The 19,848-nt window shown below is 44.7% G+C and overlaps 1 protein-coding gene across 1 annotated transcript in view; it reads left to right on the forward strand.

The window, feature by feature from the left end:
- Positions 1 to 19,848, forward strand: part of ARHGEF38 (Rho guanine nucleotide exchange factor (GEF) 38) — a 36,731-nt gene that overhangs the window by 1,230 nt on the left and 15,653 nt on the right. The window contains exons 2-5 of the mRNA XM_009703403.1: positions 9,056 to 9,246; positions 11,781 to 11,904; positions 16,137 to 16,284; positions 19,300 to 19,317. Coding sequence (XP_009701705.1) covers positions 9,056 to 9,246; positions 11,781 to 11,904; positions 16,137 to 16,284; positions 19,300 to 19,317 — 481 coding nt within the window. The remainder of the gene's footprint in view (positions 1 to 9,055; positions 9,247 to 11,780; positions 11,905 to 16,136; positions 16,285 to 19,299; positions 19,318 to 19,848) is intronic.

The following is a 19,848-nucleotide window of genomic DNA, read 5'->3' on the forward strand; positions in this document are numbered from 1 at the left end:
CGGTTCATCGATTATGCTGTTCCCTCCTTGTGATTGATAGCTAATCAATGAGAAGACAAAAAATTTTCAGTTGTCAGGGATCTGGTGGGGGTACAAGCCCAGATCGTCATGGCTGGGCAGGCAAGCTCCTGGCACACGTCCCACCAAAACAGCAGTTTTTTTATTTGTGAAGGGGGTTGCCCAGGTGAGGTCAAGGTTATCAGAGCAGTATCCAGCAAAAAAGTGTGAGATCTTTCTGTCCTGTGTCAGGTGTATTCGTGCCATGAACGTCTCCCGTTTAAAATCTGGAGCAAAGGCGGCGGGGAAGGCTAGGTAGTCATGGCAGAGCGTGAGGTTATGTTTATGGCAGCAGTCCAGGGAGACGGTAAATCCAGCTTTACAGCTCCTGCCGCCAGCTGAGACTGCCACGGCCACCTATTGCAAAGCACCGGTCTGGTATCAGCTCACCCTGCTTGCTCGCGTCGGTTCAAGAAAAACGGTGATGGGTTAACAAAGTATCTGGAGGCTTTATATTGGATTAGAAGTTGCCCGTCCTCAAAGTGAAAATACAAAGTCAGTAGAAATTCCTATGAAGTGTATTTACAGTTGCAACAGAAAGAAATGTGTTTGTGTGCCAAGGCCTGATCTGGATCAAATTTTGCTGAGCTAGATGTGCCTGAATCTGATAACGATCACGGATCCCAGACCTAATGTGCTACGTGCCAGCGCTGATGACGTGCTGTGACTGTACGCCTTTATGTTCTTCATTTTTCTCACTAGCAACTGGATGCAAAGCAGCTTGCTCCAAGACGAGGGATGTGGTTTTGTTGGCACAAAGCTTTTGAGTTCTCCATTCTTGGTAAGAGAACCCAACAGCTCTGCTGGTGACACAAACTGCCTGTTGTGCATCACCAGGTCGGAACTCTCTGATCACCCTGGAATGGTAAATGCTTTGCAAACAGATACAAATGGTAATAATTTGCACTTGCTTCCCATATGACTTGGAGGAGAAGCTCTGTGTTTAGTTGCCTCTCCCTTCTGCAGTCCCCTGTTAATGTATTTTCTAACGGACAGTCCGCAGAGCTGTGGTAGATATTAGCGCAGACGGGGATGCGTAAGACAGGGAGATGCAAGAGGAGCAAAGCCTGCAGAGGGGAATGTGCCACGAGTGGGGCAGGTTTCCACAGCTCAGAGTCAGAGACTGCCGGACCCCCACCTCTGCCAGCGGCAGGCAACCTCGGCAGGGCACCGGCACCGAGGGGTCTTTACACCCCCGTGCCTGCCTCAGCATTGCAGCGCGTTTGCGCAAGGTGAAGCACGGGCGAGACATCTCTTGAGGGCCCTTCCAGCCCTCTGCCTCCTTTAAGTGGTTCCCTGAGTAGAAATCAGGTTGTTGCCCCCCCTCAGCCATTTCCAGCATCTCTGAAGTATATGCTCAAAGGGCAGCTCAGTCTGCTAGAAATATAGGTCCCCAAGTAAAAGCCTATAAACAAAAAAACCCAAACCAACCAAACAAACCCAAAACAAGCAGTCAGGCATAAAAACTCCCGAGAATTTAGTTTCTGCCCTTGGATTTCTCTTAAGTGTTGCTGTTTTATACAGAATCCAAACCGTTTTCTATAAAGAGTGAGACGGGGAGCCTCCCACCCAGGTCTCCAGGGTAATCAGGATGGTTTGCTCTGTAAGTCTACAAATGAGAGCACAGTAGCATTGTCAAAGGTGCAAACTTCTGCCAGTGTTTTTCACTTTAAAATTAAGGATTCATTAAAAACACAAGAAAGCATTTTCATGGTAAATTATTATACTAGACACAGCTATTCAGGACCTTATCTGGTGTGAATGGCCATGTAACACCTCCTGGCTTTATTCTTTTTAAAAAGAAAATAAGATGCAAAGTAAGCATTATATTCTCAAAGAGCTTGGCAAGCATTAGTGCAGCTATTTCAACTCGTCCTGTGAGATAACCAAGTGCCCGCAGCCCTATTTTAGATAGGGGAAAATAAGGCGATTGCTATAAAATGGCAGGTTCGTGATAGTCATCTAGAACTCAGGTTGTAGTTGCATTCTTGGATGAGTCCAGAAATACCTTGATCAAGCCATCTATATATTTTTTTCTTCCATAGTTGTCCATCAACTGGACAGAAGCATCACGTTTCTAAAGAGGGAAGAATGGGGTTAAGCATTTGTGGTGGATGCAGAAATAATATCGAGGCTCCTTATAAGAGCTAAGACAGAGCTCCTGTGATATTTCTGTGCAGTGCTCTGCTCTACGTTCACTAGAAAATCCTGCACGTATGTCCTTTCAAGAGGAATGAAGAACTTGCCACTATCCTTAAGCAATGGCACAAAATGGTATTTAGCAGCTCTGCTTTCAGATGTATTATTGGTAGCTGTTTAGCTGGTAGGAGCTGGTCGCTTTTCTACAGTGAAAATCCATCAGTAGCAGCTATAAAAGTAACTATTTTAATATCTAGGCATTGCATTAATGTTGGAATCAGTCTTTGAATTAACCTAAAGCTACCATTCTATGAGTACCTATGTATTTTGGTAAGAGGAGTTTGCTTGATGTAGTTATTGGCACATAAATGTTTGCAAGATCAGGGCAGATTAAGATACAATGTATGATGGGGATAGACGCTATCAACCAAAAAAGGTCAGACTGTGAAAAGGAATTTAAAACATAGTTCACTGTCTGTTAGGTTTTGGACAGATTGTTGGGTTTTGTTAATAATCATGTACCAAACTTGTGCTTGGTGTGAAAAATGAGCTATAGAAAATGGTGGGTTTCCAGAAGGAATCGGAGATCACATTGGCAGTGTTCAGCAAGACAATGCATGCCTTGAAAATACTCCTTGGTTTACAAATCTATTGCGTATTAACTCCCTTATAACTTTAGCTGTGAATGGGTCAACTGCACTGTTAAAGGTTTGCACGTGCTTTGATGTAAAATACATCGGTGACGTACCTGTAACAGATGCGGCGATTCAGATCACGCAGCTACCACAATGTGCTGCCTCGCAGCTCCTACCTGAACCCGGAATTTCACATTTCGCCTGTGTCTAATGTAGTTACGAGAAATAACCAACACCAGCAATGACGCAGAAACCTGCAAAATGACACAGATTCCTGGAAAGTTGCTATCCCCTGGTATACAAAAGCCCGCTCAGAGGCAACTCATCCCCCTTCGCTCCATCACAAGCAGGGCACCTTCCTCCATCCCATCCTCCTCCCCGCCCGCAGAGCACACGGCTGCTGCACACACGGCTCCTCCGCACCTCCCGCCCCGAGTAAAGATCCTCCGCGCCTCTCCCCGCTTCCTTATTTGCTTTGCTCTGTACTTACTGATTAACTTTCTCTGGGCTACAATGCAGATAATATCCTATTTCACCGCAAAACGTATTGATCTTCAGGGCGGCTGGTTTGCTGCAGCACACCGAGGAGTAAAAGTCCGGATTATTTCCTGAAGTGCAGGAGACAGCCTGATGAAAATACCCACCCTGTGCCCCGTGATGAGAAATCACAATCCAACAAATACTTTTTATTTTCTCCCGTGCCATTTTAAGCTCGGAGGATCTAATTCTGTTAACCTGCACTGCAATAAAGCTGGAGTTATTCCTTGAACTGATTGCAGTGGCAGCCGGGCTGGGAAGCGAGCTCATCTTTTCAGAGCAGAATCCATTTTGTGCTGCTGTGTTTGCACAGCTCTTAGCGCGAGCAAGTCCTGCCGCGTGGCTTCGGACTCTTAGGAGCTGCTACAACGTAAGTGGTAACAGCAACCGGGGCAAAGGAGTGAAGACTAGGACCCTAGGAGGTTTACGGATCCTTCTCTGAGCCTATTAGCAAATGTTTTATTAACTGGGATACTTTGCACTGTGGGTGACGCAGCTTGCAGGTCGTACAGCTGATCCGTGCCAAATCTTGAGGCGCATGTGTCCCAGGAGAAGCGGATCGGTTCTTACTTTATTAACGTATGAGCTCAATGCCACAGGAGTGGTATATTTATACCGGTATGTGACACACTGGAAAGGTTTATTTGTAAGTATTGGCGCTAACAATAAGGGCATTCTCTGTCACCTGATGATAAGCTTTCTTCCTTTCCGCTGCGGTCGCATGGGATCTCTTAGTAGTCCTGTCAGCACACATATAATTAAAGCGGTCTGCTGTCAAGGAATTGAAGAAAGAACTTGCGTGTTGAATGTAAATATTTTCCGTACCTTATGGAGCAGAAAAATGATCAAAGATCGAATGGCCTAATTGCAAGGAAGTCTCTGATGCAGGTTTTATGAGCGAACCTGTTGCCCAGGAGGACCGGTGCAAGGTCATCCCGGTCCGGCGGTCTTCTCCTCCTGTGTTCGGAAAAGGGGCTTTTTGCACGTGTAACTCGCAGCCTGTGTGCAGCAAACGCGCTCCGGAACAATGCTGCTGTTATGTGCGCCTGTGGGTAAGAAAAAAAGGTATTTTCCACAACCCTTTCCCAATCCTTTTGTATTTCAGTGCCCAACTTGGAGTTCAGCAGATCTAATTCACGCCACGTTTGCACCGTATCGTTGCACTGTAATAACTCTGGTGCAAAACTATTAACGACACCCCTGTGGAGTGGTCCTCATGGGATGCACTTCTCCCGCACGCAGTGGGACACTCCATCCTTTCCCGCTGCTTGTCCCATTGCAGGTTCCCTCACTTCCAAGGATCCCAGTGTCCCTGTGCCCCGCAGCCTTCCCGGCACCCGCAGTGGAAGCAGGGGTGGAAGGGGCAGAGCTGGGGCTGTGGTGAGAGGGGAGATGCGAGGGGGGAGAGGAAAGCTGCCACAGCAGCAGTCTCTGATCTTGGCTGCCTGCATTTCAGTCCCAAATCCAGCTGATAAAAGCTGGTGTACGCTCCCGTGTGTAATAGCTGGGTTATCTGAAGGTACAGGCTATCTGAGGACTTGCTTTCACAGAGGAGTAATTTTATCCAGGGTAGTGTGAGACTCAGGTTTCACATGTGAAAACCCAGTAATGCTGTAATTTGTTTGTTATACCTTGATAACTTCTGCTTTCACTGCTCCCTTGTGCCAGGCAAAATCCCCGTATCCGCACAGCGCAAGTGCAGAACTTGCGTTCCTTTGGCGTCCTCCAAATGCTGGCTAAGTAATGAAAAGGCCTCTTACTCACTCCACGCACCGACATCACTGTGTTTGTTGCTGTATTCTGTGCCAGTACCTTCACTTCCAGACGGAAAGCATTGGATGGGGAGAAACTCAGGTCCCGTCCCCAAGGGCAAACCTAATATCCAACCTGGGCATCCTACCTGGGAGGAGGGATGGATAGGATGGATAGGATAGGAAGGATGGATCGAGCAGGCCCCTCAGAACTGCTCACTCTCTAGGGAAATTTGCACACCTAGATCTTGCAAACCTGCTATGGCTGCTCCTCCGGTCGCTTGCGGTGGATCCCCCCATACCTCCACCCGGCCTAGAAGAGAGCTGCTCCATTTGCACATTGCAAGCGCTATTCCTCCATGCTCTCACTGCATTGCTGGATGTCTCCGTCTGGGGGATATTTTCAGACTTCACACTGGCAAGAAACTGTTTTTGTAAGACGTGTGGCTGCTTTGTCTGTGTCATCATATAGTGAACCTCTTGTTTTGTGCAAATAGAGCCGTGTACTTCAATACACAGCTGGAAAACCAAAGTCATCACCTGCCTCTCCAAAGCAAAGTCCTCCAGAAGGGCAACTCCTGCAGATAACTGACATCACAAAGCCACAATTGCAAACATTACCTTCTACTTTACATTTTTGTGCCTACTAAAAGTACCAATTACTTTTTTTGTAAACTAGTCTTAAGATGCAGCTGTCTAATAAACCATTCAACGGACAGTTCTTTTCTTTTTTCTAAACCTGGCATCTCCGAGGACAAAGGAGCCAAATTCTTACTGTAATAGTTAATCCTCAGCAGTGTCTCTTCCTGCTAATCCTCTCTCTCGAACCGTTCCGGGGCTGGTACATGTTACCAGGTAGAAATGAGTCCGCTTATATTCCAGATACGCACTTGCTGTTTGTGCATTCATTAAACTTTCACTTACTCCACAAGGATTTCAGCAAGCTACTAATGTTCTCAAAGTGGTCAAAAGCAATCAGCTGAACATGAAATCACAGGTTTTGGCTGTAATCATCACTTCAGGATCTTGCTGTTGCATTCTATAGAGACAGACATGCCTGAAATGAAAAAGCGAATGTATTGAGTGAAAATGGAAAATTATATTACTTTTAACAAAAGGATACATTTATTAAAAAACATGTTTTCTATAAGGAAACAGCATCTATCTGATATTTCTCACGGTTATTTCTTCCTGTTGAGAATAGTTTTTCTTTCCTGGCATTATTATCTATCATGCAATAAGGATAATAGATGAGCCCTGACATAATTCAAAAACCAAATTTGATCAGGGCGATCTAATGACATAAACTGAAAGAACAGCCTCTTGAGGGATTGCAGCTTCGAGCCTGAAGTGGGATACAGTGGCTTTATTTTGCTCTTATAATGCCCTCCCCTGCCACCAGTATGAAAGATTAGAAAGTTCTTTTGCACAGCATCTTGTGTTTACCTTCAAATTCCGTCTGATAGCGTAACAGTGCTGCATCTGAGATGAAGCAGACATCTGGCCCTCTCTGCACTTTCTCAGGAGTCACACACACGCAAACATTTTCACGCCTGATCTCAAGAAAAATGCTGCTTTGGGTACAGAACTGGAATGGAAATGGGTTGTTCATGTGGTTCCTTGTGAATTTGTAAGTGTGGTTACGTACTGTAAGTTTTTAGAGGAAAAAGTACCTGCTATTTTAGCATGTAAGCAGCCGGCAAGGTGGTCTCATTCTGCAACCCTAGCAGAAAATTGCTCAGAGGGAGCTGTGGAGTGATACTGGTATCAGTTTTGCTCTCCTCCTCACTGAAGTAAGGGCCGAGTCTGCTTCATCCAGGACACAGCCCCTTTGGTGGATGAGCCCTGCGAGCTCCTGTGCTGTCCGTGCACCCACACCCGCACGGACTCACTAGGGCAGGATTCAGCTTAAAATTCTTGCAGATAGCCCAAGCCTTGCGGAAGGGAGACATCCTCATCACGTTTCCATTTTATCGACCATGTACAAACCCGAGGACAAAATGTGCATGCCTGCGTTGTACACAAACTTCAAGGCTAAAAACTCAAAGGCAAAAAGTATATCTCAATACAAAAAGTCTGAAAAACCAGCCCCCTCTCCCCGGTTTGTTCGGGTTCTTTGTCCTCGCTGTTTAAAACCAGCAGTACAGAGGCAGAGGTGCAGTCCCACAGCAGCTGTTTAAAACAACAGCTGTGGTCACATCAGTCTCACTAGCAAACCTGATGGGAGAAGCGTTAATAACAAAACTGTCCTTTCTGAATACCACTGGTCAGCACCGTTGTCGAAGGGGTTGGAGATGACGATACATTGAATTTATAACATTTTACACAGCCCTCCCTCCTGAAAGCTGCTTGCTTTTCCCCCAAGTCCAGCTCCAGGTTATCATCTACAGCCTTGGCCGGTGTTGTACGGCTGAGCCGCACGCTCCTCGATGCTCACTTGAGCGCTCATGACCTCGCCCTTGACAATCAGTTCAAGCAACTGCAACATATTCAGTATCGGTTATCAGCGAGCAAAGCATCAGATACTGCTTGCTATTGCCTCATTATCCACACACCTCCTACAAGAAGTTGATACGAAGGCGTAGCAGTCTGATCCTCAGCAGAGATTCCCATCCTTTGCCGCTGCGCAATAAAAGCCGGTGCTGTGAAAGCGCGACCCGGGTGATGCAGAGATGAGTATGGTAATGATATGGCCATCTTTGTTGGTACTCTGCACCATCTTGTGGCTATCCACACGCCTCCTACAAGAAGTTGACACGAAGGCGCGTAGCAGTCTGATCCTCAGCAGAGATTCCCATCCTTTGCCGCTGCGCAATAAAAGCCGGTGCTGTGAAAGCGCGACCCGGGTGATGCAGAGATGAGTATGGTAATGATATGGCCATCTTTGTTGGTACTCTGCACCATCTTGTGGCTAGCAGAAAAACACCAGAAGAGCCTCTGAAATCTTTCACTTGGTTTTCTTTTGTGTGTGTGTGTTTTTCCTAATGAAAAATACAGATTGTCGGTGTACGCAGATAAAATTCGGTGCCGTTTGTACGGCTGACATGGGTGTCTGCAGGCTGGCTTACGAACCAGCGAAAGGGAAGACCATCATTACAGATAAGTAGGTTGTGTGCAGGTCCTGTAGCATACATAAATTACCTATCTGTAGAAGACTCGCTTGCATTTCCCGGTGTTTGGAACAACTCAAATATTCTAGGTCTTAAGTATGGAAAAATAGTTGAGAATGTCCCGATCCCAATGATCTCTGTTGTTCCAAGAAACGTTTGTTATTGATAATTAATGGTTTTCCCATATTTTACTGTAATTTCTTTGCCTCTTTCAAAGAAATCTTTTTAAACAGAATTACAGGTTTCATTGTCATTGTTAGCAACATTGTCTTCATTTGAAGGTTTGTCCTTCGGTACCTGCAGCCCTCAGCCTCCCATGAATAGACTCAACATTACATCGTGCAGAGCAAAGGTTATTCCAGTGAAGCTTATTTATGGTAAACACAGCCTTTTTCTTCCACAGCAACACATTTTCTCCCATTCTCCAAATCATAATAGATGCCAGACCAAGACTGTTTTCAAAGTCTAGAAGGGCATCGGCTACCCTTGAATTTCAGTGTGACAAGGATCAGACTCTCCTGTGCTCCATGGAAAATTTCTGCCCACATACGTAACATCAAAGCCGGGGGAGCCGGTGACGGGTTATCTCCTTACTGCCAAACGGACGGTTTCCTTCGCAAAACCCGTGTCCGCTTTTAGAGGAGGGAGATGGGATGACACTCCGTCTGATCTGGGATTGCCACTTCTCGTGCTTCTTTTCCTGCTCCCCATGATGATTTAGGAGTTTCCAATGGGCACCGGTTACGTTCCCCCATGGTCGTACAGGGCAAGCTGGGTGAGCACAGGGGATTACGATCCTCCTCACAAATCTCCCTCTTTTAAACAGAAAAAATGGCCCCACAGACAGGGTCCTCAACCCCTGCCGCATCGCCGCAGGAGGACGAAGAACAAGTTAGCAGACGCATGATGGCCAAGAGGGTGAAAATCATCGCAGAACTCATGCAGACGGAGAAGGACTATATCAGCGACCTGGATCTCTGCATCAAGGAAGTGATTCAGCCCCTGAGAAACAAGCAGGTGAGCGCCGGGGGCGGAGGACGAGGCGGTGACGTCAAGGTCTCAACTCACCCACGTTCTGCTTGCAGAAAATCTTAATGCAAGCACAAGTGTCAGCGCAAGCGTGACGTGGTGCCGGGAGCGGGTCCGGAGCTAGCTTTCCAGAAAGGGACGTGCCAGGGCTGTAGGGAGGAGAGCGGGTAGTCAGATATGCTCCCGACACTTGTACTTGCATAAAGCCTGCATCAAGGTACTTGCCCAGAGGGCACCTTGGATGCTCTATCCCTGCTCGTCGGCTGCAATAGCAGCTTCCACCTCTCCATACTGCTCTGTAATTATAACCCCTGTACATGCCCTTTACTGGCACCTCCAAAAGCAGTAAAAGCCAATTAAAACAAGTATTTTTCCATGATAACAACCTGGAATGGCATGAACCTCCCCATCAAGGTTAAATTCAGTCATAAAGATAACTTTATCCGGGCTTTCAGACAGCTGTGGTGGAGAAATGCCATGCCTGCCAGACCAGTGAGTGCTTCAGAAATTTGCATTCTACACCGAGAAGGTACATTTAAGAAGGAAGGCAAAAGATCTTATTAGGCCAATGATACCCATTTTCTTTTTCAGCTGAGACTTCAAATAGCACCTTTTCCTCAACCGTATTTCAATTTGTAGAAAAATTGTGCAGCCAAAAGCTGGGAATAGAAGAGGTTGTCCAGAGAAAGATTCGTATTTATGGGGTCTGCAACACAGCATTCCCAGAGGCTGCGCAAATGATACCTGCTGCTAATGCAGAATAAAAATAATTTTAAACAGACCTTAAACCAAATATTCTGTATGTAGGGTTTCTTATGAAACTGGTGACAAAATACAGGTGCAGAGGCCAAAGTGTCTTTAGATGACATTGGCACTGCCTCTTCAGGAAACGCTGTGGCCAGCTGAAGCCTGTGCTGTTTCAGCTCCTGCAGGACCTTTTTTCTTTCTTAAAACTCTGTCAGAGTTCGTTCCAACCCATTCTCAGAAGAGCTGGCATCTGCTGGCGTACCCTTAAGGAGGTCTTGACTTCTTCTTCTTCCTCCTCACTTGTTCTTCTGCTTAGAAGTCATCTCCACTTGACTCCCTCCCCAGCCTGGCCAGCACGGACCAAGAGTATTCCCTGGTTGAACTCGCTGAGATTTTTGGCAAGCGTGCTGTATTCCTTTGCTCTTTTCCAGCCAACTGAAAACATACATTTCGATTCTGTCCTTTGTCACTGTATGAAGGTGTGCAAATGTCCATGCAGAGGGTACTTCCAAATACTATGTAGGCATTGTGCTGGAGTAGAGGTCAGAAGTCCTGTGCTAGATGTGTACAGGAAAAGTAATTTAGAGATTACAACTGTCTTAATTTAATAACCTCTGCATTTTTGAAAGGCTTTCAAGAATGTTATATGGTTTTAAGGCTAGTTCTCGGATAAACTACCGTATTGAAAGTTTGTAATGTGTTTAGAGAAGGATAGCATTTAGAAAATTGACCTAGCAATGAATCTGTTTCATATTTCCAAATGGATAAAAGATGTTTTAGCCCCTACAATACTTCTAAAGAAATTAACTGCATTAGTGCTGAAAGTGTATTTCTGATTCTGTTACAACAGCATGCTATTTGATCCTCCTGGCATCTGGTAAGCTGCTACATAAGTCAGCAATTCTGTTTCTAATGGAGAGATGCGTTCAGAGGGTATCAGTACGGATGTCAAAATCAGTCTTGCCTGTGTTCTCGGTATTAGCACATTACCTCTGGCTATCTCCAGTCGTCCCTGAATATTAACTATTGCCCTGCTGTGCAAGGAAGTAACTAACTACTGCATGAAAAGTATCTGTCCTGGAAATTGTTTCCTTGCTCTAAAATGAGTAGGGAGACGGAACCAAATTTTCTGTTGGTGTAAATTGATGCAGTTCACTGAAGCCAACGTTGTGCGCCCAGGCTCTGTAGGAAGGTTTTTTAGGTTATAATAATACCCAGAATTGTAAATGTGTTTGTTTTAGTGGAAATTACACAATCTTGATTGTATTTTTGGATCTGTAGGACAAGTAACTTGGAATGGTACCACCATCTGGAAGTCTTTGTACCTGGTAGCTGGCACCAAAGCGCCAAGGTCTCGGTTTATGTAGCAGCCTCTGTTGGCAACTGGTAATCAGGGAATCAAACCCACTGTCGGCTCCTCTTTTGCTCAGTGGGAAAGTAAACAAACATTTTAGAGCCAGCTAAGGATCTTCTCTTTATTCAGATGATAATATTTATTTCCTTCCTAGGTAAACACTTTCAGATTAGGAATAGTTCAAAATAAGGTTAAAAGCATTTGATAACATGCCCTTTGTTAACTGCGTCAACCATATTATACTAATCTGAAAACTGTATATGTGTCCTTGAAGTCACAAGGAGGATGTTTATATGAGGTTTTGCAGAAGTGGTGCTTCCCGGAGTGTTGAACACTCAGGGCATAGCAAAAGAAGGTCTGTAATACACAATGTCCTTCTTTATCCTTCGTCAGTAGCCGTTTAATATTTGTATTCCATTAGATTGCTCGCTTTGACGTGGATGGCTTGTTTAGCAACATTGAATTGGTCCATCAAGTATCAGCCAAACTGCTGTCATTGCTGGAAGAAGCCACGACAGATGTGGAACCACCCATGCAAATAATCGGTATGTTTACTGTCCTCTTGAGTACTACAAAGCTACGTGAAAGAATAAACATAACACTCTCCTGTCCTCTACCCTCATCAGACTTAACTAGTACTGCTCCCAGAGGCTAACATGCTACAAGCTGTCCATAATGACACAGGAAAAATGACATGTGAAACCTGTCCAGTTGCTCTACTGCACTTGTATGATCATGATACTCTTTTTCCATCCATCTGGATCTTGATGGGGGAGGAAGGAAGGAGAAAGTGAGTTTACCTTCAGTAAAAACTTCAACACTGAGTTATGCCACATACTGATAATATCCTTTTCATCCAGTTTGATATTGCCCACCTAACTCTGCTCACGCTTACACCAACTCTTTTATTGCTCGCTCATAATTGTGCCATTCAAGAAAAGCATTTAAAATGATTGGAAAAATAAACACGTCACAAACACCACCGCCACCCCCCTCAGTAAAGGCAAGAAGCTGTCATTGATACGAAGTTTGTGGGAATCCGTGCAGGAATGTCTGTAGGGATCATGGGTATTTTCAGCAAACGAGTTGGCCCTGGATATGTCACAACAGTCACACGTTTTGCAGGTCAGGCCATGAATGTTAAGGCTGTCATCCATTCACTTACCGTTCTGGCAGAGCTGGAGAGATGTAAGAAGTTACTACTCATCAGCTCTCCCATAACCGCTTCTTCAGTGCAGAGGCAGTAGGTGATCCACCTTAAGGGATCAGGTGAGAATTCTTAATTTGCTTCAGTGCAAAGTCAGCCAGTTTAGTTTAGTTTAAAAAACTTCCAGCCATGATTCAGAGGTCAGAGAGGTTCTTTCTTCCCTAAACTGATCACATACCACAGGTAACGTTATAGAAAGGACCCCTCTTCTCGTAAATAACGGGGTGAAAAATTATCGGTTGCTGTTTGACTAAGAAACATGATATTAAAGCATATGAGGCTTGGGAAAAGTATTAATCCTAGCACATCTCAATCTGGTTTGCCAAGGCAACAGCTTAACGTAGTTTGATGCGACTGTGTTGTTTGGCGGTATTTCAATAAAAGTGCATCATGATGAGTCATACCCTTAATAAGCAATGTTCTATTCTAGCAGGAAGTGCCTTTCTCACAGCCGAGAGAATCACCCTTTGAGTTCCCTGCCACATCCAGGAGTAAAGACAAACCATTTTATCCATCTGTTAGGGTGTACTTCTCCAGAATCAGACAAAGAACCGTGAAAATGCATGGGATTGTGGATCACGGAGTTGGCTACTTATGGCAGGGAAAAAGATGGCAAGTAAGGTGTGAGAGATTCTTCCAAAGGCTGGGACAAAAGCAGGGAGAATAACTGTATCACTCTAAGCAATAAGTTAGTAAGGTTGTCATCCTCTAAAAGTACATCAAGGTGATAATTTTGTTGTCAGGATCTTCATAATCAGTGCAAAAGTTGTTCAAGCCAGTCTATAGAAAAAGCAGGCCTTTCTTTCCTATAGTCTATCAAGTTTATGGTATTTAACCATCTTGCATTGAAATATCTTACTTTAGACGGCAACGTAGTCATAGTGAGGTTGAGGAGCACTGCTGATCCACTGGTTTGAAACGAAAACAATGTGGTTGCTTGTATTCATGTCTTATTTTAGTCTATGTTCTCCATATCTTATGCAATATCCACATTGATGAGTAGTAATGTCCAGTAGGAGCAGACTTGTAGAGTGAAACAGTTGCTGCTAAGGACCTGGTATCCATATCACACATTTCAAGAGGTCTTCAAGATTGGCTGTAGCCTGTTCGTGTGGATTGAGAGATGCTCTTTATGGTTGGACTGCATAAGATGTGCCCTCGGAGTGCGTCTGCTGGTCATTACCATCCTCAGAGGGATCCAGTTGGTGTGTCCGTGACTGCTCCACCACACAGCCAAGGCAGGGGAGATGAGGACTACTGAGAGATTGGCTTCAAAAGCCTTCTCCTAATCTGAGCTAAAACGCTAACGAAGACAGACCTTTTGTGGTGCTTGGTCTTCTGATGCTAAACGCCGCTGAGGTTAAATACCCTTTCCAGTTCTCTCCAGTATTTTTTCTCCTTTCTGTTCTGGATACTGTATACGGAGGAAGATGAAGACTTAGTAACCTTCCCTGGCTTTAGACCCCTTTTTCCTCCCTCTCCCACTGCTGTCCACACAGAAAGTACCACTGAAAGCCACAGGGAGAAACTGCTGTCGCTCAAGCCTCCCTCCTAGGATTTTCTCTTTGAGACTGATGACCACCACACTTCAGAAGAGGCATCAGGCAGATTTGCATCTGTCAGAGTCGCAAAAGACTCCGTATTTTTAAAGCTGTGCCCAAATACAATGTGGTTTTGGTCCATAAAGCAAGCTCCCACAGTGATATGCCCAAAGCTCATCTGATTCAGTCCATATGGCTCAGAACCAAGAAGGGCTTTAGACTTAAGAAATCCGTCTGCTTTTAAAAGGCCCTATCCGTGAAATCAGCACATAATTTTTCTCATCATTGAGGATGAATGAAAATATCTGTCACTGTGGCACAATACATCAGTGAACAGATCTTGCTCATCTCTTTCATTCTGGAAAAGAGAATGATAATTTCTAGCCTCTAGTATATGCTGAAATGAGCTGTAACTCTAGCTGCTAAAAATGTAACCGCACTTGAGAGTCTTGCTAAGCACTTGGAGCTCTGCTTAAAGTTAGTGAAAACCGTGAGAGCTCAGCATCTCTGAGAATCAGGCGCCAAGGGGGGAGGATCAAGAGAAAGCTTGTTAAGGGCTCCCCTTACGCCGTTGACTAATAAAGGCCGGTATAGAGAGTTCGTGGGAAAGTCAGGACGCAATGTGCGTTGGTAGCCATCAGCATCAGCATTAAGCACAGGACAGAGAAGACAGACAGCTAAAGAGCATTTAACTATAAGATGCTGCTGCTTTTCTGACTGTGGCCTTACAGTAACTAAAATGAACTCATGCGGTCTCAGCTCCGTCATTGTTGTTCCCTTATTCGCACCTTGAAACCAACATGCATTAGACAGCCCAGTTAACCTTCGCTGCTAAGGGACAAAACCCAGAGCTGTGTTACTGTGGTAACTGAATCATTTTTCACTTTAAGACGGAGCAGTTCAATGCGATGTATTATGAAACAGCCCACTCCGGTCAGGATGAAACACGCAGGATGCCTGACAGCTTGGCACTCACTCTGCGAATGAATGGAGAGCTCCCAATTAATGCAGTGGTTGGCTTTTAACTTTAATAATCATGGCTATAACTCAACAGGAATGTTTATAAAACATTGGACTGGTTACCACATAGATGTAATTTTCAGTAAATGCCTGAGACAGGCGTTTTCACCATTGCTGTTGTTTATTATATGCATTTCCAAGGATGCTGATCAGGGTGCTGCTACGTAAGGGTGTAAGAACCGAATGAATATCTCGGCAGAAGAGATGCCTTCTCCGCTAGGATATTTCTTACATACACAGAAGCCAACATAGGAGTTTTAGGCTGAGAGAATTAATGGGAAATGGGTGCAGGACTACTTTAGTGCCTTTAAAATTCCCAACTGTTCTTTGGGGGGAAAATGGTGGTGTGGACTGGAAATGTAAATGTTTTCCCCCTTCAGTTGTGTATAAACCTAGATACTATATAAAAATGGCTGCATTTAATTAGGGGAGGGGTGGAGGTTGTTCCTCTGTCATGTGAAGAAAAATCTCTATTCTAGCCCATAACAATTGCCATTTCAGGATTTTGCAAAACAGATGAAAGTGAAACGGCTAATGGGAGATAGAGTCATTATTCCTGTTATAACCCATTTAAGTTCATATTCAGCTGAAAAAAAAAGTCAAAAGGAAAATTAACAGGCTTACATTCATCCCTCCTGCCAGCCCATGACACAAAAGTGGTCTCCCCTTAACACTGAAGCTCCCCGGTGTGGCTTCCACTGAAGGGGCGTTAAGCTGGGGCAGTGAATTAGGGGGTTGCGTACGAAGGGGTGCGAGGTGTAGAGATTTCATGCCTTTTCCTGAGGGAATTTTTGTGCATTAACACTGATATAATGGTGCCTGGCTATGACAAAGATGAGCAGCTGAGAAATACATGTAATAAATAATGCACATAAACACGCAAGATCGTTTCTAAGGGAAGTAAAGTGGAAGCCAGGCTTTTTAGCTCACGGCTAATGTGGTGGAATAATAAAACTCCTTCTGAGATGCTGTTGTCTGGCTTGACACGCTTTGTTTTTCTCCTTAATAGGGGAAGTGTTCTTGCAGATTAAAGGCCCACTAGAAGACACGTATAAAATCTACTGCTATCGCCATGATGATGCACACACCATGCTGGAATCCTATGAAAAGGATGAAGAACTGAAGCAGCATTTAAGACACTGTGTACAGTCCTTAAAGTAAGATCTTTTCAAATGATGATTTCCGTCCATAGTCAGTTGCCTGGCAGGGAACATTTTAAATGGATGTAGATGAAAGGTCCCCTGTAAATCCGGAGTTTTATGAGGCTTGCTGGGAGCTCTGGCTTATGCTGCTTTCATGAAAAGATGACAAGCCAGGGGCCATGATTAGATTTCTTTCTCTCTGAGATGGCCAAAAATAGCGCAAGAAAGGTTGCTCTTCCCTTAGCTTCAGTGCTCCATACTGGCAAAAAAACCCGCTGCATCATCTCCTGGGCTATTGGGAACACCTTGGCCAGCTCCCAGCAAACTTGCTGCCCCTGTCTTCAGCAATTCTATTGCTGGAATTAAAATAGCCTGTAACGGAGCTATTCACACACACTGGTGTTTCTGGGCCCCTGCTGCAAGGCCCCCGGGATCTGGAGTGGCTGTGTGGTGCTGGACCTCTCATGATGGAGGTATTTGAGAGCGATCAGTGTCGGAGCAAGCTGCCAGGTCCCACCAGTGGAAGGTGCTTTGTGCCGCCGGCTCCAGTGCCAGCCCCTTGGGGAAAATGTGTTGAGAAGTGGGGATGCTGCAGAATAACGGATCCATCTTTCCTCCAGCACAGCCTCCTCCTGCAGCCTGTCGTAAGAACTAGCTCATCCACTCCGTGGAGAGTGCTTCTCCTCCCACCCGTAAATCCCCTTGTCCCCTCACTTTCCCAAAAGCATCACTCAGAGCTGTCGGGAGGGAACGCGACACGGCCTTTCAGATCAGAGGTCTAGCTCCAGCTCCAGGCAAGGCCCATGCTGCGTGCTTGTAGGAGTGATGTAAAGCTGTCACAAATAAGGGAGTGTACATCAGCAACGGGTATTTCAACTACAGCCCAGTTAGTGATCGGTCTGCAGAGCTGTGCTGAGACTTAGGAGATGGGAAGTATGTCCAAGTGAAATCTAGAAAGAGTGGCGGAGGAAAATATTAACCACATTAAAAGAGAAATGTTCACTTTGAAGACAGGTTGTGTTGAAAATAAGGCTTATTTTGTGCAACATGTCCAGTTATTAAATATGAAACAAAGTATACGTGCAGGGTACTTGGGTTTTAGCTACCCTGGAAGCTGAAAGAAATAGATTTTCATATAAACTCAGGCTTTCAGGTTAAGGGATGGCCAGGTATCTCCCCTAAGGGGGTGTGTTAGTTGCTGATGCCTACAATGCTCTTTTCCAGCTGATCAAGAGAAGCCGCTGCTGTCATTCATTCATCCCTGCTGCTGAGGCAAGGGGACATGGCAGGAAATAAAGATAAAAGATAGTGTCCATGTACATGCTAGGGTGGATGCTACCGCTTGAATTCCAGAGCCAGCAAGAGGAGCTCCTGTTCCAACATCACAGCTGGGATTTGTGAAGAGAAAGGATATTTTGTGCTGAGCCGTTGTGGCCTTGGCTAGCAGGAAGTGACAAAGCCTTCCTCACAATGAAGCCTTGTTTTGTCGTCTTCTTTCCTGATTAGCCTTTAAACAGGAACCAACAAAAAGAGCACTGGGGCATGTATACTACGTTGTGGTTTTTTCCCAGTGCCTAAAGATTGCAGGCAGTTCAAGTATCAAACCTGAAAGTGCACACTGAAATGCAGAGCTGTGCTCACCTAAAACCTGTTACTACTGATTGGAGAATACTTGCTCTAGGAAGAAAACTATGTGGCATTTTTACCAAATAAGTTACAGGCTGTTTTCCATTGTGAGACATAATAAATGTGAGGGCTGGTGACAACTATGCTTGAAAAATGTTTACTTCTTAAATATTTTTTTTTTTTCCTTGGAAAGAGTATTTTTCCTTTTTTAATTAAAATGGGCTAAAGTTACTAGGGGCTTCTGTTCCTCCATTGAGTAATATCTGCCATGTGAAAAGGAAATTCTATATCAGGAGCAATTTGAGAGTGGTACTCTGCACAGCTGTACAGACAAATCAGATTTAATTAACCATGCTGAGATTCCTATTCCTCCTGTCGACTGAAGAGGAGAAATTCCACCCCAAAATGTAGGTGTCTGCCTTGGAGACATGTGCAAATCCAAATTGTTGCAGAGTCCCATGTTTCAGCAGCGATTATGCAAACTGGGGATGTTGTTTGCTAGCTTAGCCAAAGAAATGCAGCTGGTAAAAATGAAAGGATGCTGGCAACTACCTGCTCTGCTTTCAGCCTGAAGTAGCTTGGTCAACTATTACAGCAGCAGAGGGACGTCATAAACACGCAAAATGCTGACAGAGCAGAAGCAATGAAAGCAGCAGCTTCCAGATGCTCAGTTAGGCACCGATGGGCAGGGAGGTAAGAGTGCAGGCGGTCAAAAAGCCGTGGCTGACCATGGGATGTCAGGAAAGCCTAAGGCAGAGGTGGAGTGATATTTTGTTTCCCTTGCATTTGAGTGAATTCATACCATAAGGAAAATATTCTATGTGCGTCTTTGCATGTTTCCAAACCACAATTGTATGTCCCTGCTGCTTTCACCATATGTATCAACACCATCCTACTCTGAAGAGTTTTCAGTTGATGTGTAACCTACAAAAAAACTTAACAGCTTCATTGATTCTGTATCCTAAAAGGCTGAAATGTATTCTTTCTCATTTAGAAATCCATTTCTGTTTAAAGAAAGTAGATGGGGATATATGTAAAGTGTAAGAATGACATACATAATTCTACACTTTGTATTAAGGACTTGATGTTACTTACTATTGTTAGCACAGTGACCCAAACTTCCTTCTCTAACAGTGTTAGGGCAAGGCTGGGTCTCGTAGCCAGGGTTCTGACAATCTTTTCTCATTTGGGGCTGTCCTTTCAAAAAGACAAAGGGCCAGATTCACCGGTACCCTCTGGCTGTTTTGTGCAGTTCTGCTGACACACAGCAGCCATAAACCTACGTTAACTGGCCAGTTACGGCTGCTCTGTGTCACTGAAGTGTATCGCAGAATCTGGCCCCTGATCTGTATAAATCCTTTTAGGAGGAATCTAATCTATGTTTTGTTTTCTTCTCTTTTGCAGAAAGATATATGAGGAAGAGTAAGTACTATGCCTTTCGTACATATAAGATAATTTTTAAAATATCTTTAATTTATCTTCAGTATGCTTAAAACTATGCATGTGGAAATTTTAAGAACACAAGCCTTTTGTGCCAGTATAAGCCATAGATTTTTTCCAGGACATATGTGATAAAGACTCCCAGTTTTAATTTCCCTAAGCCTGTCTAGTTTTCTAATTACCACTGCACTAGCTTTGCAGTATCTTTCAAAACTTGTGGTCTACGAAGCTACTTAATTTGGTTGCCAATTCATTCGGAGCCCTTTATTATCGCCTCGCTGTCTTATAAATGTGCTTAGAGAGCTCTGAGATCCGCAAGACTGCTTGTCAACAACAGAGTGTCAGTCTTTGAAATCCAGACACTCAAAATCATTTTGCACAGGCCTCTCTAGACCGGCTACAATACATGTTAGGTCCACAGGTGTCGATCCCTTCAGTAGCCCTATATCCAAAGTCCACCTTGGATCTTCCCTCTGACAGTGGCTGGAAGAACATCAGAAAAGAACAAGCTCA

This window comes from Cariama cristata, unplaced genomic scaffold (assembly GCF_000690535.1).
Source record: "Cariama cristata isolate BGI_N322 unplaced genomic scaffold, ASM69053v1 scaffold10117, whole genome shotgun sequence".
In the NCBI taxonomy this organism is placed as follows: domain Eukaryota; kingdom Metazoa; phylum Chordata; class Aves; order Cariamiformes; family Cariamidae; genus Cariama; species Cariama cristata.